This window comes from Mustelus asterias, chromosome 21 (assembly GCF_964213995.1).
Source record: "Mustelus asterias chromosome 21, sMusAst1.hap1.1, whole genome shotgun sequence".
NCBI classification, from domain to species: domain Eukaryota; kingdom Metazoa; phylum Chordata; class Chondrichthyes; order Carcharhiniformes; family Triakidae; genus Mustelus; species Mustelus asterias.
Genome location: NC_135821.1, coordinates 68685288 through 68711357, shown reverse-complemented (window position 1 = coordinate 68711357; position 26070 = coordinate 68685288). Strand labels below are relative to the sequence as shown.

Genomic DNA, 26070 nt, shown 5'->3' with positions numbered 1-26070 from the left:
CAGTAGTTGCTTTGTTACATGTAGATCACAACATATATAGATCCATTGATTGAGAGATTGACTAAGATTACACCTTGTTTCTATTGCTGTATAGTGGGAGTGTTAGTGCTATTTTTAAGTTGAGTTGCATGATTTACACTTGTGAAGCAGTAGCCTTTATGAAAGATTCACCAGTAGGTAGTTATTGTAACAGAAAATACTACCATTCACGTAACTAACCACTGCACATAGCTGTACAAAGATGTGTGGTGAAGGAACATTGGAGGGTCAATCCTGAGATAGGGCACTGCAGCAGCATTTGCTGAAACATGGGACATACTGGTGACAGGAGTACATCGAAGCAGTTCCTGGGAATCGGCAGTGGAATGTGTACATAAGGAAAAGAGAGAATGCTGGAAAGTTGCAGAAGGTCTGATAGCGTCTGAGGAGAGAACAATTTCCAGTTGTCTTTAAGCTCTGAAGTCATTTAGACCCCAAATGTTAGCTCTGTTCTCTCTCTACAGATACTGTCAGACTTGGAGATTTTTCAGCATTTTTTGTTTGCGTTTGATTCCAGCATTCATAATTTGCTTTTATCTTAAGAGTACAGAAGGATGTGGGCACAGGAGCAAGGGAGACAATGTAGATATACATAACATAACTAGGACCAAGAGTAGGCCATCTGGCCCCTTGAGCCTGCTCCAGCATTCAATAAGATCATGGCTGATCTTTTTGTGGACTCAGCTCCTTACCCGCCCGCTCACCATAACCCTTAATTCTTTTGACTGTTCAAAAATTTATCTATCCTTGCCTTAAAAACATTCAATGAGGTAGCCTCAACTGCTTCACTGGGCAGGGAATTCCACAGATTCACAACCCTACATCCTTGGTTATGTGGCAAGCAGGCAGTTGGTAATAGTAGCAGGAAAGAAGATACCAACAGCCAGACATATGTCTCCGATTACAAGTGTCACATTTTTAGTTGCTGGCCCTGATTTCATTGCTGTTTGAAGGCTGGTTGCAGTTTTCTCCCCCCAGGACATTCACCTTTGTCAGCTGGTGAGTAGGTAAGAGGACCACCTAATAACCTGTACCTAAAGTTAGCAAGCATTTTAACAACACCAGGTTAAAGTCCAACAGGTTTATTTGGTAGCAAATGCCATTAGCTTTCGGAGCGCTGCTCCTTCGTCAGATGGAGTGGATGGATATCTGCTCTCCAAGAGGATGGCCACCAAATTGTATCCGTAACAAGCACTTGTTTAGGTACGTGCAGGGAGAATTTAGCATGGTCAACGCACCTAACCAGCACGTCTTTCAGACTGTGGGAGGAAACCAGAGCATCCGGAGGGAACCCTCGCAGACACGGGAAGAATGTGCAGACCAGTGACCCAAGCTGGGAATTGAACCTGGATCCCTGACGCTGAGGCAGCAGTGCTAACCACTGCTGAGTGGTAGATGTCTGCAGCGTGCTGCCAGGGGTAGTGTTGCAGGGAGGGGGGTTTAAGGGGCTTTTAGATGTTCCGGTGCTGTACTGTTCTGTGAGTATGAGTTAATGCCCAAAACCAAAAGGCACAGGTGGATGTGCAAATGGAGAATTCTTTCACTGCAGATTTTCAACTATAATAAAAAGGCATGTGTAAACCATTTTTTTCTGTAGCTTTTATTGTCAATGTCTCTGAGTGAATATATTAAACAAGAACACCATATTGTTTCAGAACTGCAGTGTACTTGGCAATTTTGCTTTCAACATTCTTCTCAGCTATTTTCTTCAGTTTCTGTGAAGAGAATTTGCAAAAATCATTGATAAAGCATGAGACTATTTCACAAATAAGCACTAATTTAACTTCGAAGGCTTTCAAGTGCAAAATAAAAGCTGTCTTTCTGCATGCCCAATCGAAGGTAGTTTTCACACTGCATTGGCCACTGAAGTGCACACTAGTCAGCCATCAGAACCCATTGCACTGAAGCCAGCATCTGCTTGGGCAAGTTAAAAATTGCAGCAAAGTCAATAAGGAAAATCCCATGCAAGTGAAGGTAACCAGCTGGCAGAGTGAGGTAGACTGCAGGCACAGAGTATCAGAGAGGGGGAGAGAATGTGCACATCTGATACGAAGCAGCATGTGTTGGATTTTTAATTAGAAAAAATGTATACACAATAGAAAATACTTTTATAAATTTGCTTCTGAATGATTTACACATATTGCACAAAAATAATCGTTGGTGTTTGAACCCTTTAAAAAAATAATAGAATGCCTCTTGGGGATTCCATCAGGGCAGCAGAGTGGTTAGCACTGCCACCTCAGTGCCAGGGACCTGGGTTCAATTCCAGCCTTGGGCATCTGTGCAGAGTCTGCACGTTCTCCCCATCTGCGCGTGCATTTCCTCCCATAGTCCAAAGATGTGCAGGTTAGGTTGATTGGCCTTGATAAATTGGCCCAGTGTCCAAAGATGTGTAGGTTAGGGGGATTAGCAGAGTAAATATGTGGGGTTACAGGGATAGGGCAGGGGGATGGGATGTTCTGTGGGAGTCAGTGCAGATTTGTTGGGCCGAATGGCTTCTTTCTGTACAGTAAGAAGTCTAACAACACCAGGTTAAAGTCCAACAGGTTTATTTGGTAGCAAAAGCCACAAGCTTTCGGAACAGGCCTGTTCTGAAAGCTCGTGGCTTTTGCTACCAAATAAACCTGTTGGACTTTAACCTGGTGTTGTTAGACTTCTTACTGTGTTTACCCCAGTCCAAAGCCAGCATCTCCGCATCATTCTTTCTGTACTGCAGGGATTCTATGATCCCATGATAGCCTTTGGGAGATCAAAAGGGTCCAGATGCTGGAAAACACCGCAGTAGTGTATCAGCCCAAAACAGGACTTACCACACTTACAGCAACTCAGGTTCCACGCACTACGCTGGTTACTAGCACAGAATTCCCAATTTCAGCTCAGGTAGGCTGAGAGAGCATGACCAGCTGGGTGATGAATCGTGAGATGTTAGCAGTGCTCATATGCCTTATGATCAAGGCAACTTCAGAAGGCAGCAGCATTCTTTCAGGAAGGGCACAGTATTTAGCATCAGACTCAAATTGGATAATTGCAGTAAGCTGACAGGTACAACATAATCATCACTTACTAAAACTTTCTTCTTTTTCTCATAGTAAAGCTTGGCTTTTTCTTTTCGCTTCTCTTCAAGCGTGGCTGTAACTGCCTGGTATTTCCAACCAACCTCATGAGCAAGGCGACCAAGGAGAGCAAACTGCAAGGAAACAAATTGTCCAGGGTCAAGGACACTATTCAGTGTTCGAAGGGTATCACAACATCTCTCCTGTGGTCTCAACTACATTCCCAATTACTCTGCAAATAAAATGAGCCAAAAAGGCCAATAAAAGGTCCCTAGTTTGATTACAGGTGCCCACTGCTCAGCGTTCTTGGTTAGAGGATGGAACAGGGTATTACATTAGACTATAAGAAATAGGAACAAGAGTAGGCCTTTCAGCCCCTCGAGCCTTCTGACATCTAATCCAACATCCCTCACATCCACGTCCCCACCCTTTCCCCTGGATTCCCGCACTGATCAACAATCTATCTCAGCCTTAAATATGCACAAGGACTCTGCCCCCACAGCTCCCTGCGGCAAGGAGTTCCAACACTCTGAAAGAAATTCCTCCTAATCTCAGTTTTAAATTGGCGCCCCTTTATTCTGAGACTGTGCCCTCTGGTCCTAGACTCTCCCATGAGGGGAAACATCCTCTCAGCATTTACCCTGTCAAGCCCCTTAACACTGGTTCCCCTCTCCACACTCTGGTTGAGACTTCCTTGCATGAAGCCACAATTAGATTATGATTTTCCAAATGTGCTGCTACTACTTCCTTAACAATTGATTCCAACATTTAAAACAAAAAGTAGACATGAGGCCAACTGGCCTATTGTTACCTAATGTTATCATAGAATCTCTACATTGCAGGAGGCGGCATTTTAGCCCATCGAGTCTGCACCAACCACAATCTCACCCAGGCCCTATTCCCGTAGCCCCTCATATTTACCCTGCTAATCCCCCTGACACTCGGGTCAAATTAGCATGGCCAATCAGCCTAACCTGCACAACCCACACAGACACGTGGAAAACGTGCAAACTCCACACGGACAGTGACCCGAGGACGGAATTGTGAAGCAGCAGTGCTGACCACTGTGTCACAATGAGAATCATGAGAAACATACTGCTCAAACAGCCCATCAAGCTGGCCCTTCACTTTGTACTCAATCTAATTCTGACCTCGAGGGCCCTTGATCTTAAATCACTACCACCGGAGGATGTGGTACCCAAGGCCCCAAAATCTGGAATGTTAATTCTGAGCTAACCAGTGACCCTTAGTAGAAAAGTGCAATGGAGGGGCAATTTTTTCACACTGACCCGCCTCTACTACCACCTCTGGCAGCTTGTTCCAGGCACACCACACTAAGTGTGAAAAAATTGCCCCTCCATTGCACTTTTCTACTAAGGGTCACTGGTTAGCTCGGAATTAACCCTGAGATGGAAGGTTGAGCACAGTAAGAAGTCTCACAACACCAGGTTAAAGTCCAACAGGTTTATTTGGTAGCAAATACCGTAAGCTTTCGGAGCGCTGCTCCTTCGTCAGATGGAGTGGATATCTGTTCTCCAACAGTGCACAGACACAGAAATCACAAAGACACAGAAATTGATTTCTGTGTCTGTGCACTGTTGGAGAACAGATATCCACTCCATCTGACGAAGGAGCTGTGCTCCAAAAGCTTATGGTATTTGCTACCAAATAAACCTGTTGGACTTTAACCTGGTGTTGTGAGACTTCTTACTGTGCTTACCCCAGTCCAACGCCGGCATCTCCACATCATGGAAGGTTGAGGCAGTGGTTAATGAAGCATATGGGATCTTGGTTAGAGTACCAAGACAAGGAAATTACAATGAACCTTTCGACAACATCAGGTCGGCCTCAATCGTATTGCCCAAATCTGGACACCACAGTTTGAAGAATGTGCTGACAAGATTCATAAAAATGGTTCCAAGGAAAGGGGCTTCAGTTACATAGATAGAATGGAAAAGCTGGACTGTCCTTAGAGGAAGACGAAAGGTGATTTTGATAGGTATGCAAAACAATGAGGGGTCCAGAGTAGATAAAAATCATCACCGGTGGAAAGGCCAAGAACTGGAGCATACAGAACTAGGGTGAATGGCAAAAGAACCAAAAGATATTAGGAACTGTACTGAATGCTTTGGATCTGAAATGCACTGCTGGCTGTGTGAGGGGCAGCTTTACCAGGGAATTGAAAAGTATTGAAGGGAAAGGCTTTCAGGCTTGTGGGACTCAAAATGACTCTTGCAGACAACCACCGGGGATTGACAGGTCAAATGGTCTCCCTCCTGTGCTGGACCCTGTGTTTCTACAAGCTGTGGATTCGAAGTAAAAACTGCTTCTCAAACCAGTTGCAATGTTCAGGATTACCTTACGAGTTGGCTTCAAACGTACAATCTTCAGGGCTGCTGGCACAACCATACGTTTCCTCTGCAAATGCAAATTTCATAGATTAAAACAGGCCAAAATAACAAAAGACTAGTTCAGAAGAATCTGTTCCATCTCAGTAACAAGTTTGTTCTCATTTCAAACATCAAACAATGTAGGTAATAATAATAATTCATCAGTGATAGAACAGGAACATGAATTATTGAGAAAGTGTAACGTTGCGCACCTTATCGAACGGAGGGGGAATCCCATCGAAGACCTTCAGTCTGTCCAAAGCAGCTTGACCTCTCTTTGTCTTATGGGGCAACATACCTTGAAGTAACCACAGTCCAATTAAATGTTCCTGCATACAGCGTTTTGATGCAAAACAACATTCAACTTTTCAACTAGGATCCGTTTCCCTGAAAATGTGAACAGTGCTCAAAATGTAGATAGATTGGAAGGTTGATACACCACTGCGTTTAAACAGTACAGCATTTACAAACCAATATTAGAACACCCAGCAATAATTAGAACTGCACCCACATATGCACAGCCTTTTAGGACAACGAAACACCTCAAAGTGTCTCACAAGAGCATTATAAAATGAAGGACACCAAGTCACAGTCACACCTCCAAGGATAGGGTTGCCTGATTTGCTCAGAGGGTAGGGACAGGAGGGTGTGACTACAAATGAGCCAACCTTTGCAATTGTCCAAGAGGTTCACTGTTGTTGCAGCTTTTATGGAGGAGAGCATGGCCTACAGGGTAGATGAGGAAATGTGTCACTGTGGTGGTACAGGAAGCCATTCAAATGATGGGGACAGTACAGTCAGAGCAGACAGACAGTTCTCTGCAGCAGAGAGTGAGGGTCCAGAAACTGTGTTACTTGCCTGGTGCCAGGGTTCTAGACATTTGCACTGAGCTGTAGAAGGAGGACAGAGTTGTCGAGGTCCACATGGAAACCAATGACATTGACAGGACCAGGAAAGGAATCCTGCTTAGGGATTATGAGCAGCTAGAGGTCCAAATTAAAACTGAGAATCTCAAATATAATAGTTTCTAGATTATCACCTAAACCACAAGCAAATTAGCACAAGATTTTTAAAATATATTTTTAAGGATCCCTACAATGCAGAAGGCCGCCATTCGGCCCATCGAGTCTGCACCGACCACAATCCAACCCAGGCCCCATTGCCATAACCCCACATGTTTACCCTAATCTCCCCATGGCCAATCAACTGAACCCGCACATCTTTGGACTGAGAGGAAACCGGAGCACCTGGGGGGAAACCCACGCGGACACGGGGAGAATGTGCAAACTCCACAGACAGTGGCCCGAGGCCCGAATTGAACCCGGGTCCCTGGCGCTGTGAGGCAGCAGTGCTAACCACCATGCTGGCCGCATAGGAAGACATAAAGACAAGCCTTTGTCGATGTATCCCATTTGCTGTCCTCAAACAATGCCTGGTCAATACAACCAATTTTTCACAGCTAGAACACTGCACTGATATCTTAAAGCAAAACTTAACTCAACTTAAAGCAAAATATTACCTCTTACAGTTCTCCAGAAGATCCGGCTTGGTGCTCTGAAGTGATATGGGCCACGAGAGGGGTTAGTATTCATCCTCTTGCGCAAAAAAGCAAGATACTTAACTACATGGAGAGAGGAATATTTGTGCAGAATAAATTCAACACCATCTGACTACACAAACACCTAATGTTGGAGCCTGTTAAAATTATATTTAAAAAGTGTAAAGACATCCGATTTACAACACCCACATATCCTGTCTACAGCTTTTTTTGATTCAAGTGAATCAGAAATCAAAGAGATAAGTTTACCATGACGGGTCTCAGATGGTAGTGCATGTGAGATATTCTCATTGTCGAGAAACTCAAAACACGTTAAATCATCACAGACAGAAACAAAAAGAGTTGCAGCTACAAGCTATGAGAACTAATTTGGCATTAAATGAGTCCTGATTGAATTACTTCCAGTGTAAATAGGTCTGACTGATAAAAGTAAAATTCTGTTGTTGGGGGGGGGGGGGGGAGAAAGGAAGATGAGAAAGACACTTACGTTTATTTCGGTAGAAGTTGCCAGAGATGTTAATCCCTTCACACCTCACCACCACCACTTTGTGGCCTTTTAAAAAGAGAAAGAGCCCAGTAAGCAGGATTGAAACAATTAAAACCTGAACAAGTAAACTGGTGTAGTTGAGCCTCAGATGGTAGTGCATGTAGGTATTCTCAGTGAAATCTTCAAAATGGAATCAATCATCATGGGCAGTGATTAGAGTTGTTACAAAGGCAGAGTAAAGGGTTTATTTTTACCTATTAAGACCTGTTTAGCCACGATGGCAGACAGCCGGCCCAGGAGATGGCCCCGGCCATCCAGGAGCAGCACCTACAGGCGAGACAAGAGCAAGGTGTTAATGCGTGCGGCGGAGACACAATCCAACCCCGCCTGGCAGGCGCACCGTGCGGGCCAGCGCCCCCCCCTCCCCCCGCGCCCAGGCCGGCAGCAGCACATGGCGGGGCCTCAGTGCGGCCTTCCTCCCCCCAAGGAACACCAGGCCTCCTGGCGGCTGCTGGGGAAGGGGGGAGTACTAGAGGGCAGGAACTCCCTCCCTCAGCCCGGGCCCCACACACCCCGGACAGCGGCTCCGGGCGGATCCATTTCCCCACCCACCGCCCAACAACACCGGGCCTCCGGCTCGGCCTACCCGCATAGGCCTCACCCGGAACGGGGCCCAAAAGATCGACCCGTCGACCATCAGCCGGTTCCCCCCGCCCCGCGATTAAATGGTAGCGGTGTTGGGGAGGGGTGGAAGCGGTCAGAAAGCGGCGTCAGGCCCTGGGCCCGGCTCATGGCGCCACAGGCCGGAGGTACCTTGTTGAAGCCGTCCGCCATGGCGAGCAAAAGGAAGGAGGCGCGGGGTTTCCTGGGCTAAAGAGAGGGGCTCGGCTTGGCCCCGCCCCATCATGACGTCATCAGGTATTGACCCCACCCCTACTGCGGTCCGGGTGGCATAGACCCCGCCCCTAATGACCTTGTGGAGCATAGACCCCGCCCCTAATGACCTTCTGAGGCATAGACCACGCCCCTAATAACCCTGTGGGGCCCGCCACGAAGTCACTGATCATAAATCCCGCCCCTACTGACGTCCATTGGCATAGACCCCGCCCCCTCGTGACGTTTCTAACCGTAGACCCCGCCCCCAATGACGTTGTTAGAATAGACCCCGCCCACCATGACGTCTCCGATCATAGACCCCGCCCCCAGCAACGTCGGTCAGCAGAGACCCCCGTCCCTCAGACGGTGCCGCTCTACCCCGCGTGACCCTGCGCGACGTCGTCACGGTAGGTTAGGCCCCGCCCCGTGTGACAGCCCCTCCCGGCCCCGCGCAGCCGCAGGAGAACACCGTGCCGCCACTGATTAGTGGCCGGGATTGGGCTTGTTGCTGTCAGGACCTCGTGGCGCAACGGTAGCGCGTCTGACTCCAGATCAGAAGGCTGCGTGTTCAAATCACGTCGGGGTCAAGGAGTTTTTTTTCTGCTTTTTCATATAATAAAATATATTAAAAACACCGAAACATTCCCGGCTCTTTCTCCTGATTGCAACTGGAAGCATTTTGCAAATTGCAGAGCTGCCCGAATTTTCCAGTGTCTCTGCTTCCAATTGGGAAACATCCTGCCCTCTTTCCCCAAGACCCTCACCTTGATCCCAGTGTGGGGAACACAGACCCCAGAAACACAGACCCAGAAACACAGACCCAGAAACACAGACCCAGATACCCAGACCCAGAAACACAGACCCCACAAACACAGACCCAGAAACACAGACCACAGACCCCAGAAACACAGACCCCAGAAACACAGACCCCAGAAACACAGACCCCACAAACACAGACCCAGAAACACAGACCCCAGAAACACAGACCCAGAAACACAGACCCCAGAAACACAGACCCAGATACCCAGACCCAGAAACACAGACCCCACAAACACAGACCCAGAAACACAGACCACAGACCCCAGAAACACAGACCCCAGAAACACAGACCCCACAAACACAGACCCAGAAACACAGACCCCAGAAACACAGACCCCACAAACACGGACCCCAGAAACACAGACCCCAGAAACACAGACCCCAGAAACACAGACTCCAGAAACACAGACCCCAGAAACACAGACCCCAGAAACACAGACCCAGAAACACAGACCCCAGAAACACAGACTCCAGAAACACAGACCCAGAAACAAACACAGACCCCACAAACACAGACCCCACAAACACAGACTCCAGAAACACAAACCCCAGAAACACAGACCCAGAAAAAAACACAGACCCCAGAAACCCAGACCCCAGAAACACAGAACCAGAAACACAGACCCAGAAACACAAACCCCACGAATACATCCCCTACAACCACAAACCCCACAACATATCCCCAGAAACACATCCCCCAGAAACAGAAACACCCCCCACCCCCCCCACCCAGCCCAATGCTGCTTCTCTGCTGGAGAAATTCCAATGCTGCTCCTTCCCCTCTGCTGGAGAAATCCCAAACTAATCACATCGCTCGTCTCCCCTGTTCCCCCGGAAATATTCATCCACTTCTCCATCGGAACGTGTAACAATCTTTGCCTCAATCATTCCCTGTGGATAAGCATATCCCACTCTAGAAAGGTTCTGCAGAAAGTTACCACTAACCTTTCCCCCCCCCAACACCCTCCCGGAATTTCGCTTTGTGTCGCTTCATTCCCTATAACCTTTAAAATATTCCCTGTGGTCCTTTAGGGAAGGAAATCTGCTGTTCTTACCCAGCCCGGTCTACCTGTGACTCCAGAGCCACAGCAATGTGGTTGACTTTTAACTTCCCTCCAAAATGGTTAGGTGCATTGTCCCGAACAGGTGCCGGAGTGTGGCGACTCGGGGAATTTCACAGTAACTTCATTGCAGTGTTAATGTAAGCCTTACTTGTGACTAAGGCCATTCCCTGATACTTTTTTCTGTCTCTTTGGCTGATGGTGTGTGAATGTTTACTTTTCTCAACTATTAACTGTACTTTACAGTTTACAAATTTACATTTACTATCTTGCAACACAACCCGAGATTTGAATCTGGTACAATTGCGGGCTAGAGCCACATATGGCTGGAACAGTTTGAGGTTTTGATTGGATTTGGTTTGATTTATTGTCACATTAACATACAGTGAAAAGTATTGTTTCTTGCGTGCTACACAGACAAAGCATACCGTACAGAGAGAAGGAAAGAAGAGGGTGCAGAATGTTACAGTCATAGCTAGGGTGTAGAGAAAGTTTAACTTAAAGCAAGGTAAGTGCATTCAAAAGTCTGACAGCAGCAGGGAAGAGGCTGTTCTTGAATCGGTTGGTATGTGACCTCAGACTTTTTATCTTTTTCCCGACGGAAGGTGGCGGAAGACACTATGTCCAGGGTGCATGGGGTCCTCAATTATGCCGGCTGCTTTTCCAAGGCAGTGGGAAGTGTAGACAGAGTAAATGGATGGGAGGCTGGTTTGCGTGATGGATTGGGCTACATTGACGACCTTTTATAGCTTTTTGTGGTCTTGGGCAGAGCAGGAGCCATACCAAGCTATGATACAACCAGAAAGAATGCTTTCTATGGTGCATCTGTAAAAGCTGGTGAGAGTCGTAGCTGACATGCCAAATTTCCTTACTCTTCTGAGAAAGTAGAGGTGTTGGTAGGCTTTCTTAACTATAGTGACAACATGGGGGGATCAGGACAGGTTGTTGGTGATCTGGACACCTAAAAACTTGAAGCTCTCGTGTCATATTAGCATAATGCACTAATTTTACCACCTGGCATACATACTCAGAACAGGTTAAAAAAAAAATCCAACACACATCTGGTCAGTCTCCAATCGTCCACATTCTATACACTTGAATTAATCCAGAACTCTGCAGCCGATATCCCAACTCAAGTTCTGTTTACTCATCACCCTCCTACTCGCTGTGGTTCAGCTGCTTCAGGTTAAATAAACTCCTCTATATTAAAATCCCCACCCATCTATTCAAACCTCTCAATAGCCTCGGCTCCTCCCTATCTTTGCAAACTCCCCCAGGCCTACAACCCTTTGTGATCTCTGCTCTCCTCCTCTGATTCTGCCCTTGGAACTTTGTGGATTATAATCACTCTGCCATTCACTTAGGTTCTTTCAACCACCTAGGCCTTAACCTCGGGAATTCCCTCCCTGCCTCTCTTCCGTTAACATGCTCTGCTAAACCTACCTAAATGTTCACTGTGAACACCAGTTGCTGTAAATATGAAAATACGAAGCACATTTACTTAACACTAATATCATTCATGAGAAAGTAAAGGATTTGCAATGATAAAAAAATCAAATACTATCCATGGCATCTTATCAACAAATGCAGAAAATTATCATTGTAAATATACATACATTGTGTGACCATATGCACAACTGTCTCCATTACTCTTATTTGATCAGAAATGCAAATAGCCACATCTCCCATGTTTTAGATAGTACTGTAAATTTTCTTTGCATTTTTTATTGTTGAGGCATCTAGTTTCCTGGCTGTTTGAAGCCATTTATATTGGAATTGTGTCCCTCACTTTATAAAGATATGGCAGGCTTCTACGTTAAATCCAGCTTTAATTTTTCAGCTTTCCATGGAGAGTCACAGGTTTGGGGATATTGTGAAGATATACTGTAAATAGCTGGAGTCCCAGCACCAATCCCTGAATACCCCACTAGTCACTGCCAGCCATTTGGGAAATGACCCATTTATTTGTACAGTTTCCTGTCTGCCATCCAGTTTTCTAGCCATCTAAATACTCTACCCCCAATCCCGCGCACTTTAATTTTACACAATAATCTCTTATGTGGGATTTTGTCAAAAACTTTGAAAGTCCAAATAAACCACATCCGCTGGCTCCCCCTCATCAACTCCAGTCGTTACGATTCCGAAGAATTTCAGTAGATTTGTCAAGCATGGTTTCTTTTTCATAAATTCATGCAGACTCTGTCCAATCCTACCACTGCTTTCCAAGTGCTTGGCTATAAAATCTTTGATAATTTTTTCTAGAATTTTCTCCACTACCAACATCATACTTGCTGGTCTATAATTCCCTGATTTCTCTCTAGCTCCCCTTTTCAAAGTGGAGATACATTAACTCCCCTTCAATCTATAGAAACTGTTCCGAGTCTATAGTTTGGGTGGCACAGTGGTTAGCACTGCTGCTGCATAGCTCCAGGGACCTGGGTTTGATTCCTGGCTTGGGTCAGTGTGTGTGTATGTGGAGTTTGCACATTCTTCCCGCGTCCGTTGGGTGCTCTAGTTTCCTCCCACACTCCAAAGATGTGCAGGTTAGGTGGACTGGCTTTGCTAAATTGCTCTTTAGTATCCTGGGATGCATAGGTTGGCGGGATTAGCAGGATAAATGTGTGGGGTTACTGCAATAAGGCCTCGGTGGGATTGTGGTCGGTGCAGACTCGACGGTCCGAATAGCCTCCTTCTGTACTGTAGGGATTTTATGGATTTTGGAAGATGACCACCAATGCAATATTTTATGGCAAACTGACAGGAGCACAAAACCCTTCAGAATTAGATAAGAAATTAGTCTCACTTTGTTAATACAATTACAGACTTACGGGATCAACATTTGCTCCTGAATCTTAGCAGCATTTTAGGAAAAATAATTTCATTTAGATTAGCTATGAACAAATTCTGGTGAAGTCACGGGTTATTTGTTATCACTCTTTGGGTGAAGAAATGTCTCCTCACCTCCACCCTAAATGGTCTACCCCGAATCCTCAGACTGTGACCCCTGGTTCTGGATTCCCCCACCATTGGGAATATCCTCCCTGCATCTACCTTGTCTAGTCCTGTTAGAAATTTGTAAGTCTCTGAGATCCCCTTCATTGTCTGCACTCCAGCAAAAACAATCCTAACTTAGTCAATCTCTTATATCAGTCCCGCCATCCCCGGAATCAGCCTGGTAAACCTTTGCTGCACTCCCTCGAGAGCAAGAACATCTTCCTCAGAAAAGGAGACCAAAACTGCACACGATACTCTAGGTGTGGCCTCACCAAGGCCCTGTATAATTGCAGCAACACATCCCTGCTCCTGTACTTAAAACCTCTTGCAATGAAGATCAACATGCCATGTGTCTTCTTTACCACCCTGCTGCACCTGCATGCTTACCTTCAGTGATGTTTCCATTGCAGCTCTTGTTCATGTTGAGTCTGTTGTATAATGCAGGTCAGTTCCTTTTTTGGTCAATTCTAGTGTGACTTCAATCAGCCACTAGTAATTATTCATCAGCTTGCAGGTGGAAGTCATTATGTAACTATAAGCATATGTATATTGGGTCTTTTGGGAACAAAGGGGACATGTTAGATCAGCTAGATAGCCAATATCTTTTCCCAAAGGTAGGGGAGTCCAAAACTACAGGACATAGGTTTAAGGTGAGATACAAAAGGGTACTGAGGGGGAATTTTTTCTCTAGGGTGGTGAGTGTCTGGAACAAGCTATTAGAGGTAGGAGTAGAGGCTGGTACAATTTTCTTTTAAAAAGCGTTCAGACAAGTAAGATGGCTACCGAGGGATATGGGCCAAGCACGGGCAATTGACACTAGCTTAGTCATTTAAAAAAAAAAGGGTGGCATGGACTAGTTGGGCTGAAGGGCCTGTTTCCATGCTGTAAACCTCCGATTCTTATTTAATGATGTGTTTGAATGGTCAAAATGGCAAATAACGTGTACGTAACTCAGTATAATCGAGATTAAGACTCAGTTGGTTGTGGACACAGTTAAGAAACTACCTATAGACGCATACACCTTTAGTACCTTGCATAAGCTGTCAATAAGGCACTGAGATAGTGAACCTAAATGTATTTATTTCATAATGCACAGTTTACATTGAAGAACAATTACATAAACAGCATTCATTAATTCCATGATTGAGATATGTGAAGGCATGTAGGTAGGACCATTAGAAATCCTAGTCGCTGTCATAGTCATCAGTATGCTTCAGTTTCTTGATCTGAGTCTTGCGGCGTTTAATCTCACTCTGTAAACGCTGTATTTCCTGTTCATGGTGACTGATTTCCTCTTGGTGATGCTTCTTCAGATTTTCAATCTGTTCACTTTCCTTTTCCCTGCAACGAAACACAAATCTCTCGAATTACCTGCTCAGCTATTGAAAATAAAACAGCATGGTGTTATAAGCTGTTCATCAATAATTATTTATAACAAATCACTGCTTTTCCTGAGCCATAGTTAAGTCACAGCATGTTTTGACGAGGTAAAGGCCTTTCTGTTCAGCAATAGGTTTGAGCCCAAAACCAGGCAGTCATTAAACATCAGGCAGTGTGGCATTAAACAAGATCGGGTGGATGGAGCTATTACAAGGGGGCATAACTATAGGGATCGTGGTGGGAGATATAAGAAGGATATCAGAGGTAGGTTCTTTACGCAGAGAGTGGTTGGGGTGTGGAATGGACTGCCTGCAGTGATAGTGGAGTCAGACACTTCAGGAACATTTAAGCGGTTATTGGATAGGCACATGGAGCACACCAGGATGATAGGGTGTGGGATAGCTTGATCTTGATTTCAGATAAAGCTCGGCACAACATCGTGGGCCGAAGGGCCTGTTCTGTGCTGTACTGTTCTATGTTCTATCAAAAAAATGTTACAAAGCAGCAATTGCATTTTTACTTCGAAAGAAACACCTCAATACCTTCGAGACCCAGTGATGCGAAAAAACTTGAAACCCCTTTTCACATTTCATTAACTCCAAGCACGCAACATTTCAATGCGAGTTACTATGCATTACAGTCTGGGTGTCCAGAGTAATATTTCAATAAGTGAAAAATCAGACATATCATTGTCTTCAGATTTATGAATCAGCTAGGTGAAGAACTTATCCAATAGGTGTTCTGAAACTCTGGGGTTTAGTCTCTGTTGGGTTCAAGGTTCTTCACATGGAGCGTTTGAACAATTTTATTCCAGTGGTAAATCAACAAGAAAATAGAACAACTCCAGGCCTAATATGGCACTGTACTGGCAGTCTCAGTGTGGAATGGATCAGAGGGAAGTACTGAAATAAAACAAAATACTGTAAAAACTCTGTCACATTGGATTTGAAACATTAACTCCTTTCTCTCTCTCTCCACAGAAGCTGCTAGAAATCACTGCATTTTTCCAGCACACATATTTTATGTCATATTGCCAGCATCCACAGTATTTTGCTTTTATTTTATAGAGGGAAGTACCTCAGTAGTGCATGACGATATTTGTTTTGGGGTTTTTTTTTGGGCAAAGCTTATTTTTGTGGCAGTTGGTACAAAGGAAAAAGCAGTTTAAACAATCCACACAACAACTACTTTTTCTGGTCTCCAGCAGAAAGCCAATTCCAATGAAATATCACAAAGACACTAACACTGTCTTTACCAGAACTGGAATCTCAGAATTGTCACAGCGCAGGTGGGGGCCAACTGGCCCATCCTGTCTGCACCGGCTCTCCAACTTAACAATTAGTGCAATTTTCATACCTTCTCCCCATAACCTCCTGCACATTCTTCCTTTTCAAATAACAGTCTAAATCCTTTTTGAACGTTTCAATTGAATCTGACTTCACCACACACTCAGGCAATGTATTCCAGACCTGAACCACTTACTGTTTTACTCATATTGCTTTTGCTTATTACATTTAAATCTGCGCCCCTCATTCTTGATTCTTTCACGAGTGGGAACAGTTTCTCCCCGTCTACTCCATTTAGGCACGCCATGATTTTGAACAGCAGATCTCAGATATCCTCACAGCCCCCACTTCCCCAAGGAAACCAGCCCCCACTTCCCCAACCTATCTTCATAACTGAAATTTCTTATCACTGGAACCATTCCCAGGAATCTTTCCAATTCCTTCACATACTTCCTAAAATGTGACACTCAGCTGGAGAATTGCCTCCAGTTCCAAGTTCAAACTCGCGTTTGTACAAGTTCTACATAACCATCTTGCCCTTGTACTCTATGTCCCTATTAATAAAGCCCAGAGCACTATATGCTTTATTAACTGCCTGCTCAACCTATTCTGCCACCTTTAATGACATACACATATACTCCTCTGCTCCTGCAGCCCCTTTAGAATTGTATCCTTTAGTTAGTGTTGTCTCCATATTCTTTCCCCAAAATGCATCTGTAACGCACCGGTCGGATTTATCACATTTCATACATTCACATACATGCACAGTAATACTGATTTAGACTATTATTTTCTCCCTCATTCTGAAGCCAGCCGATAATTTACTATTCCCTATTCTTGTGCTCTCTCTTCCACTATTTAGTGAACTTCCTGATATTCTCCTGGTTCTTGCACCAAATCATCCTCAACAACATTACTAAAATCTATTTATGTTTTGCAATAACTTTTAATGGAAGAATTAATTTCAAATTATTAATTTTAAGGGGGAATGCTAGGGGAGCTTTAATATTTTTCCTCTGCAAAGGGAATTGGTCGCCACATGAAAAATACTGACGTTTTCTCGCTTCCTCCTGATGGTATCTATGAATGTCTAGCACGTGTGATCATTCTCCATGTGGGAAACTAGATTTGTGACACAATGGTTAGCACTGCTGCCTTACAGCAAGAAGTTTAACAACACCAGGTTAAAGTCCAACAGGTTTATTAGGTAGCAAATGCCGCTAGCTTTCGGAGCGCTGCTCTTTCGTCAGGTGGAGTGGAGATCTGATCACAAACAGGGCATACAGAGACACAAACTCAATTTACAGAATTGTAAACAGCACCTTACAGCGCCAGGGACCCAGGCACGAGGAACTCAGTCCCATCTCTACTTAGATGCAACTTGCCCAGCTCTCCATCTCCCCCAGAGCTCGTCCCAATGTCCCAAGAATCTACAGCCCTCTCTCCTGGCACTACTTTTCCAGCCATGCATTTTTCTGCTTTATCCTCCTATTTCTGAACTCACTTGTTCGTGCCACTACAGTAATTCAGAGGTTACTATTTTTGAGGCCCCTACTTGCTAATTTCCTACCAAGCTCCCCAAAATCTGACTGCAGGACCACATCCCTCCTTCTACCCATGTCACTGGGACATATGGACCACAACAGCTGGCTGTTCACCTTCCCTCCCCAGGGTGCACTGTAGATGCTCAATGGCATTCTTCATCTTGACACCAGGGAGGCCACACACGATCCTGGATTCATTTCCATGGCCACAGAATAGTCTACCTTCTCCCCCAAGTATTGAGTCACCTCTCACTGCGGCTCTCAGTTTTCGTTGCAAGCCCCTAATGAGCCATCCACGGTGCCACGGGCTTGTCCCTGGCTCCACTCCCCAGATGGATCATCACTGGCTGGAGAGTTGGATACACTCCGGGGTCTACCAAACTATCTACCGGTTTCGTTTTTGACTGCCAATTGGTCACCCAGCCCCACTATCCCTGCATTCTTGAGCTGGGGGTGAATACATCTATAAACATGCTGTCTGCGGTGCCAGATTTAATCAATAACAAGTTAAAAACAACACACAATGTCTTCTGTTTTTAATGAATGATGTGGTTTAAATTGTTAGGCTCTGTAGAAATTAGAACTGATGTTAGTATTTTTACTGTAAGAGCCTGCAAGAATCCACTCTGCCCTTCAGGTACCTGTGTGGCAAATGCCCAGCTGAAAAAAACTGCAGTTATTGAAATGGTTGAGCAAATCACCCACAATGATTTAGGCCTCACCTGAGCCTGAAGGAAACCCCGGGTGATGAAAGTTTTCACTTTTATTTCAAATATGAATTTATTTGCTTATTATACACCCACCCACTCAGCATCAGCGGGACGGCACGGCGGCACAGTGGTTAGTACTACTGCCTCACAGCGCCAGGGACCCAGGTTCAATTCCCAGCCTCGGGTCACTATCTGTGTGGAGTCTGCACGTTCGCCCCGTATCTGCATGGGTTTCCTCCAAAGATGCGTGGGTTAGGTGGATTGGCTATGCTAAAATGACCCTAGAGTGAGGAAGACTACCAGGGTAAATGTGTGGGGTTACGGGTGGGAGTGACAAGACTCAATGGACCGAATGGCTTCCTTCTGTACCGTAGGGATTCTATGATTCTATTAAGACATTTATCATAAATGACAAAACTGACATTTAGGAACAATATGCAGCAATCAATAATAATGATTATAAAAGGGACAAAATAAAGACCACAACTCAGGTCATGTCAAACGCAAAATACTGCATGTGGAGGCTGGAATCTGAAACAAAAACAGAAAAATGCTGGAAAATCCCAGCAGGTCTGACAGCATCTGTGGAGAGAGAACGGAGCCAACGTTGAATCTAGATGACCCTTCGTCAGAGCTTATGTCGCAGTTGGGAGTCCTGAGCAGTTGCAGGGAACCCATCAGAAGTGGAAAAAGTGCAACGCGAGATTGAATTAAACTGCACTGGAGACAAGGTTTTATTTGGGGAGAAACTTCAGAAACTGGCCTTGATAGATAAAATGTGGTCTACCAGGACATTGAAGACCAGATAGCCACATCCATTCTTTACCAAAACATTTGCAACCATTGCAAATTTAGAAAGAATGAGGCTGTTGAATGATGCAATTCATGCCTTTCAAGGGGAAACAATGTTTAAGATAGAGAGAAAGAGAATGCAACAAGAGCAGTTCAAGTGGAGAACAACAAGATCAGTCTTTACGAGCCTAATGCCCATGCTCCTGTCCTGTCTTTTCCATGATACATGCCTTTCATTCCGGTCTGGATAGATCATTTGGAAAGTACACTGCACCAAACAGAAAGCTACAGCCAGGAAGACCTCATTCATTGTACTAAAATAGACCCAGTCATCAGCTTTTGCCTCAAATGTCATGGAAAGCCTACAACAGCCTCATGTCAAGTGATAGAACATTACAGCGCAGTACAGGCCCTTTGGCCCTCGATGTTGCACCGACCTGTGAAACCAATCTAAAGCCCATCTAACCTACACTATTCCAATATCATCCATATGTTTATCCAACGACCATTTAAATGCCCTTAAATGTTGGCGAGTCCACTACTGTTGCAGGCAGGGCATTCCACACCCTTTCTACTCTGAGTAAAGAACCTACCTCTGACATCTGTCCTATTTCTATCACCCCTCAATTTAAAGCTATGTCCCCTCATGCTAGCCATCACCATCCGAGGAAAAAGGCTCTCACTGTCCACCCTATCTAATCCTCTGATCATCTTATATGTCAGGTGTCAGGGGGACGTATTTTACACAGAGGGTGGTGGGGGCCTGGAATGCACTCCCAAGCAAGGTGATTGAGGCGGACATGCTGGGATCATTTAAGACTTATCTAGATAGCCACATGAACGGACTGGGAATAGAGGGATACAAACGAATGGTACAGTTGGGCACATGTGCGGCGCAGGCCTGGAGGGCCAAAGGACCTGCTCCTGTGCTGCACTGTTCCCCGCTCTTTGTTTGCCTCTATTAAGTCACCTCTTAACCTTCTTCTCTCTAACGAAAACAGCCTCAAGTCCCTCAGCCTTTCCTCATAAGACCTTCCCACCATACCAGGCAACATCCTGGTAAATCTTCTCTGCACCCTCTCCAATGCTTCCACATCCTTCCTATAATGCGATGACCAGAACTGTACGCAATACTCCAAGTGCGGCCGCACCAGAGTTTTGTACAGCTGCAACATGACCTCATGGCTCTGAAACTCAATCCCTCTACCAATAAAAGCTAACACACCATATGCCTTCTTAACAACCCCATCAACCTGGGTGCCAATTTTCAGGGATCTATGCACATGGACACCGAGATCTCTCTGCTCATCCACACTACCAAGTATCTTACCATTAGCTCAGTATTCTGTATTCCTGTTACTCCTTCCAAAGTGAATCACCTCACACTTTTCCGCATTAAACTCCATTTGCCACCTCTCAGCCCAGTTTTGCAGCTTATCTATGTCCCTCTGTAACCTGCAACATCCTTCTGCACTGTCCACAACTCCACCGACTTTAGTGTCATCCGCAAATTTACTAACCCATCCTTCTACGCCCTCATCCAGGTCATTTATAAAAATGACAAACAGCAGTGGCCCCAAAACAGATCCTTGCGGTACACCACGAGTAACTGAACTCCAGGATGAACATTTCCCATCAACCACCACCCTCTGTCTTCTTATAGCTAGCCAATTTCTGATCTAAACCGCTAAATCACCCTCAATCCTATGCCTCCGTATCTTCTGCAATAGCTTACTGTGGTGAACCTTATCAAACGCTTTACTGAAATCCATATACACCACTTCAACTGCTTTACCCTTATCCACCTCTTTGGTCACCTTCTCAAATAACTCAATAAGGTTTGTGAGGCACGACCTACCCTTCACAAAACCGTGTTGACTATCCCTAATCAAATTATTCCTTTCTAGATGATTATAAATCCTATCTCTTATAATCCTCTCCAAAACTTTGCCCACAACAGAAGTAAGGCTCACTGGTCTATAATTACTAGGTTTGTCTCTATTCCCCTCCTTGAACAAGGGGACAACATTTGCTATCCTCCAGTCTTCTGGCACTATTCCTGTAGACAATGACGACATAAAGATCAAAGCCAAAGGCTCTGCAATCTCCTCCCTAGCCTCCCAGAGAATCCTGGGATAAATCCCATCCGGCCCAGGGGACTTATCTATTTTCACACTTTCCAGAATTGCTAACACCTCCTCCTTGTGAACCTCAATCCTGTCTAGTCTAATAGCCTGTATCTCAGTATTCTCCTTGACAACATTGTCTTTTTCCTGTGTGAATACTGATGAAAAATATTCATTTAGCGCCTCTCCTATCTCTTCGGACTCCACGCAGAACTTCCCACTACTGTCCTTGACTGGCCCTAATCTTACCCTAGTCATTCTTTTATTCCTGACATACCTATAGAAAGCTTTAGGGTTTTCCTTGATCCTACCTGCCAAAGACTTCTCATGTCCCCTCCTGGCTCTTCTTAGCTCTCTCTTTAGGTCCTTCCTGGCTAACTTGTAACTCTCAAGCGCCCTAATTGAGCCTTCACGTCTCATCTTTACATAAGTCTCCTTCTTCCTCTTCACAAGAGATTCAACTTCTTTAGTAAACCACGGTTCCCTCGCTCGACGACTTCCTCCCTGCCTGACAGGTACATACTTATCAAGGACACGCAGTAGCTGTTCCTTGAACAAGCTCCACATTTCAATTGTGCCCATCCCCTGTAGTTTCCTTCCACATCCTATGCGGGATAGTATCCATGTTAATCATAAAGGAGAACAGTCGCCATATTAATAATAGTGTTCAGTAAAAGGGTTAAAAAAGACAATCAAGGGGAGAGCATGCACAGTTTAACTGCAAGTATACCAGGACACCAAATTGTACGGTTAGTTTTCAGATAAGGAGACAGGAAAAGACTGTTCAGATAACAGATGTGGCCTTCAGATAAACGTAGGGAGGGAGACTCAGGAGTATACAATTGTTTGTCTAGCAAGGGCCCAGCCTGGAAGAAGTCATTCAATCAGACATCTGGACATGGGAGGGATGATTGAAATTCACAAACCCAGACACAAGCTGAGATAAGGATAGTTTGTAACAATAATGAATCAGGTCAGCAATCATGATTAAGTCTTCACGCAAATTACATATTATAATTAAACAAGCGCGCATGGTAGTGATTGGTGCTTAACATTCGTATCTAATGCATGATGTCACCTTACTCAATAGTCGTTAGTGAATAGAGATAACTCTTACACCTTGATTGTTATACATTAATTACTTGTAATAGAATTTGAAACTATATCCTCTTGTGCAAACTGTGTCTGGACTCTGGCTAGTTACAGACAATGACCTGTGACTTTCCAGGGTCTTCACTATACCTTGCATTAAAACAACGGCTCAGAGAACTGTGACTTGATCTGGTTATTTGAAGGGAACAATATTGTAATCAATTAAAAGGCTGAACATCAAAGTATCAGTAACATTAAATGTAAGAAGTATGCAACCAGAATGCAAACATTCATTTTGGATCAAATTGGAATATTACAAAACCAAATAGAGTTAACCACTCTTGTCGGCAAGCATCAGCTAACATGAAGCAGTTTTCAGAGAGTTGCAGAGGTCGTCAATTCCAGAGTTAACTCCTCTCAATTCAGGAGGCCCTCGAATCAAATCAGATTAGTTGCAAACACCTCGCTGAATAATTTACATTAATTCAGGTTATCAGAATGATCAGCGTTGGGGAAGGGAACAAGCCGTAGGCCATAAATGACAAAATTCACTGCTTATGGAAATAATTACCTGAAGTATTTCTCCTCAATTGCTGCCTCTCTTCGGCCAAATGAACCTCCAGCTTCTCTTATGCTTCCTCCACCACCACCTCCTTTTCCTGCTCCCTTGCCCAGTTCACCCAACTGAAACAAAGCAATGTATGGTCAGCAGTGTTAGGAAACAGACAGTATTATCCAAGTTGTTTGTGAAAAACCACCTCCTTTTGCCGGAAATGATACAGCTCTGGTATACAAATTGGAACAGTGACATCTCGGCAGCATTGTCCCAGCATGCTCAATGCTAACAATGCACAGATTGCAGAGGGACCTAAATCAGCACCATCTTAACGATGAAGTTAGATGCCAGGTTATTCCCGGATACCAATCTCCTAGTCTGTCACCACATATGTGCCAAATGGTGACAGTTACTACCTAACCTGCACAACTGCCTGCACCAGTGGGGAGCAAGCAGGACTGATATGAAATCGGGGATTGTGGCATCTCGCTTCATTTTCCACTGCTGACCAGCAATTTTGAAAATCGCAAGCCACTCGGCAGAAAAAGTTGCCGACTTGGGCTCCTTTGCAAAATACCTGTCTTGCCAAATTGACAAAGGTATCACTGACGGGGGGGGGGGGGGGGGGGGGGGGGGGGGGGAGCAGTGGCGTCGTGGTATTGTTCAGCTCCAAGGCATAAATCAGGAGTGCAATGGAAAAATCTCCACCTGCATGAGTGCAGCTCAACACTTGATAATTGTCCATCCAAGACAAAGCAGCTGACTTTGGTCGGCACCCTGTCCATCATATTAAACATCCACTCCCTTCACTATCACTAAGCAGTAGCAGTGTGTACAATCTACATGTGACACCACAGTAACACCAAAAAGAAAAATTGTTCCGACTTTTAAAATTCTTTCATGGGATGTAGACATTGCTGGCTAAGCCAGCATTTATTTCCCATTTCTAACTGCCCTAGAGAAGATGGTGGTTAACTGCCTTATTGAACCACTGTGGGCCCACATGGTGTGGGCACACACACAATGGTTAGCTATGTCTCAGCACCTGGGACCTCTGTTCAATTCCCTTGTCTGTGTTGTGCTTGCACGTTCTTCAAGTGTCCGCGTGGGTTTCCTCCCACAGTTCAAATATGTGCATGTGGAGATGCTCACAACACCAGATTAAAGTCCAACAGGTTTATTTGGAATCACAAGCTTTCGGAGCGCTGCCCCATCATGTGAGTCCCTCTGATGAAGGAGCAGCGCTCCGAATGCTCGTGATTCCAAATAAACCTGTTGGACTTTAAGCAAATACGTGCAGGTTAGGTGGATTGGCCATGGTAAATGTACAGGGTTACAAGAGATAGGGCAGGGGATGCTGGGTCTGGGTAAGATGCTCTTTCAGAGCGGCATCCTTCTGCACTGTAAGTACTCTTTGTAATTCTATTCTATGGTAATTGCAGCTAATGCTTCAGCATTATCTTTTGCTGATGTAGTGGGCTCCCTCATCATTGAGGACGAGGATATTTGTGGAGTCTTCTTGTAGATTTATTTAATTGTTCGCCACCATTCACGGTGTGGCAGGACTGCAAAGCTTAGATCTGATCCATTGGTTGGGAGATGGTCTAGCTCTTCTCACTTCCTGCCAATGCTGTTTATCACAATTAGCTGCGTGTCATAGCTTCACCAGGTTGGCACCTCACTTTTAGGTATGCCTGGTGCTTGCTGCACCTGGCATGCCCTCCCACACTCTTCACTGAAGCAAGGTTGATCCCCTGGCTTGGTGGTAATGGTAGAGTGGGGGATATGCTGGGCCATGAAGTCACAGATTGCGGTTGAGTACAATTCTGCTGCTGATGGCCCCGCAGTGCTTCATTCATGCCCAGTCTTGAATTGCTCGGTCTGTTCAAAAGGGATTCAGTTTACAAGTTGCTGCAGGATGCTGGAAAGCTCAAATAAAAACAAACCGCTGTAAAACTCTGGCCAGGCAGCATCAGCAGAAAGAGAAACAGTTTCGAGTCTAATACGATGCTTATTCAGAAGGTCACAAAGAACTCTCAACATTAACTCTTATTCTCTCCGCAGATGCTGCCAGACCTGCTCAGTTTTTCCAACACTTTTAATTTCATTAACTCACCAAGTCAGTAGGTTAAACAGCACATTCCAAACCAATGACCTCCACCATCTTAAACAAAGGCAGCAGATGCATGGGAACACCCTATTAAATGTACGTTTCCCTCCAAGTCACACACCATCCTAAGGCTCAGCGCCACCTTCTGCATGGGACAGCACTGTGCTTGGTACAGCTGCATCACAGCACCAGGAATCCGGGTTCGATTCCAGCCTTGGGTCACTGTCTGTGTGGAGTTTGCACGTTCTCCCCGTCTCTGTGTAGGTTTCCTCCCATAGTCCAAAGATGTCTAGGTTAGATGGATTGGCCATGCTAAATTGCCCCTTAGTGTCACAAGATGTGCAGGTTCGGGAGATTGGCCATGGTAAATGCACAGGGTTACAGGGATAGGGCAGTGGGGTGGGTCTGGATAAGATGTTGTTTTGCCAAGTCAGTGCAGACTGGATGGGCCAAAATGACCTTTCTGCAGTGTCTGCATTCTACTTCTGAAGGGCAACTGGAAGTGGGCAACAAGCATTCACCTTGATGGCCATTAACCATCCCATTAACATACAAATAATTTAATCAAAAGAGAAAATCTCAGCAGGTCTGGCAGCATCGATAAGAGAAAAGAGCTGACGTTTCGAGTCCAGGTGACCCTTCGTCAAAGCTGAAACGATTTTTAAAAACTTAAATTTCAAATTATCTTGACAAATAATTTAATCTTTGCAATCAGACAGAAATAACATTAAATGACGGAAGAATTTGCTCAGCCTTCTCTTATCCCCACTTTTCACTCAGCTACCCACAAAGGTGAACATTTAAAAACATGAACAGCAGCTGAGGAAGAGCTGGAGCACAGTGGTTAGCACTGCTGCTTCACAGCTCCAGGGACCTGGGTTCGATTCCCGGGCATGGGTCACTGTCTGTGTGGAGTTTGCACATTCTCCTCGTGTCTGCGTGGGTTTACTCCGGGTGCTCCGGTTTCCTCCCACAGTCCGGGTTAGGTTGATTGGCCATGCTAAATTGCTCGTTAGTGTCCTGGGATGTGTAGGTTAGAGGGATTAGTGGGTAAAATATGGGGGTAGGGCCTGGGTGGGATTGTGGTCGGTGCAGACTCGACGGGCCGAATGGCCTCTTTCTGTGCTGTAGGATTTCTATGATAGTGAATTATTGCAGAGTAAGGGAGTCTAACAACACCAGGTTAGAGTCCAACAG

At 45.1% G+C, this 26070-nt stretch overlaps 2 protein-coding genes and 3 non-coding genes across 5 annotated transcripts in view; 1 reads left to right on the top strand and 4 right to left on the bottom strand.

Moving 5' to 3' along the window:
• Nucleotides 1-1605: 1605 nt before the first annotated feature.
• rpl13a (ribosomal protein L13a) lies at nucleotides 1606-8434 on the bottom strand. Its single transcript, XM_078238145.1, has 8 exons — nucleotides 8341-8434; nucleotides 7782-7854; nucleotides 7528-7593; nucleotides 7002-7103; nucleotides 5695-5780; nucleotides 5451-5510; nucleotides 3104-3226; nucleotides 1606-1754 (listed from the first exon to the last, which is right to left on the bottom strand). The coding sequence occupies exons 1-8, from the start codon at nucleotides 8359-8361 to the stop codon at nucleotides 1668-1670; spliced, it is 618 nt and encodes a 205-aa protein (XP_078094271.1). The 5' UTR covers nucleotides 8362-8434; the 3' UTR covers nucleotides 1606-1667.
• On the bottom strand, nucleotides 5577-5655 carry LOC144509563 (small nucleolar RNA SNORD34). Its single transcript, XR_013500488.1, has one exon. It is a non-coding gene; the product is annotated as a small nucleolar RNA SNORD34 (small nucleolar RNA).
• On the bottom strand, nucleotides 7295-7371 carry LOC144509562 (small nucleolar RNA Z195/SNORD33/SNORD32 family). Its single transcript, XR_013500487.1, has one exon. It is a non-coding gene; the product is annotated as a small nucleolar RNA Z195/SNORD33/SNORD32 family (small nucleolar RNA).
• Nucleotides 8435-8918: 484 nt separating the features above from the next.
• trnaw-cca (transfer RNA tryptophan (anticodon CCA)) lies at nucleotides 8919-8990 on the top strand. Its single transcript has one exon. It is a non-coding gene; the product is annotated as a tRNA-Trp (tRNA).
• Nucleotides 8991-14337: 5347 nt separating this feature from the next.
• Nucleotides 14338-26070, bottom strand: part of atp5if1b (ATP synthase inhibitory factor subunit 1b) — a 22629-nt gene continuing 10896 nt past the window's right edge. The window contains exons 2-3 of the mRNA XM_078238386.1: nucleotides 22779-22891; nucleotides 14338-14618 (exon numbers count right to left, since the gene is read on the bottom strand). Of these exons, the coding sequence (XP_078094512.1) occupies nucleotides 14462-14618; nucleotides 22779-22891 (270 nt within the window). The 3' untranslated portion in view covers nucleotides 14338-14461. The remainder of the gene's footprint in view (nucleotides 14619-22778; nucleotides 22892-26070) is intronic.

Coding starts and splice junctions, on each gene's coding strand:
- rpl13a (XM_078238145.1), bottom strand. CDS start 8,361: ATGGCGGACGGCTTCAACAAG. Junction 7,594..7,781: donor GGCTAAACAGGTCTTAATAG/GTAAAAATAAAC, acceptor TCTTTTTAAAAG/GCCACAAAGTGGTGGTGGTG. Junction 5,781..7,001: donor CTTCTGGAGAACTGTAAGAG/GTAATATTTTGC, acceptor GGTTACTTCAAG/GTATGTTGCCCCATAAGACA.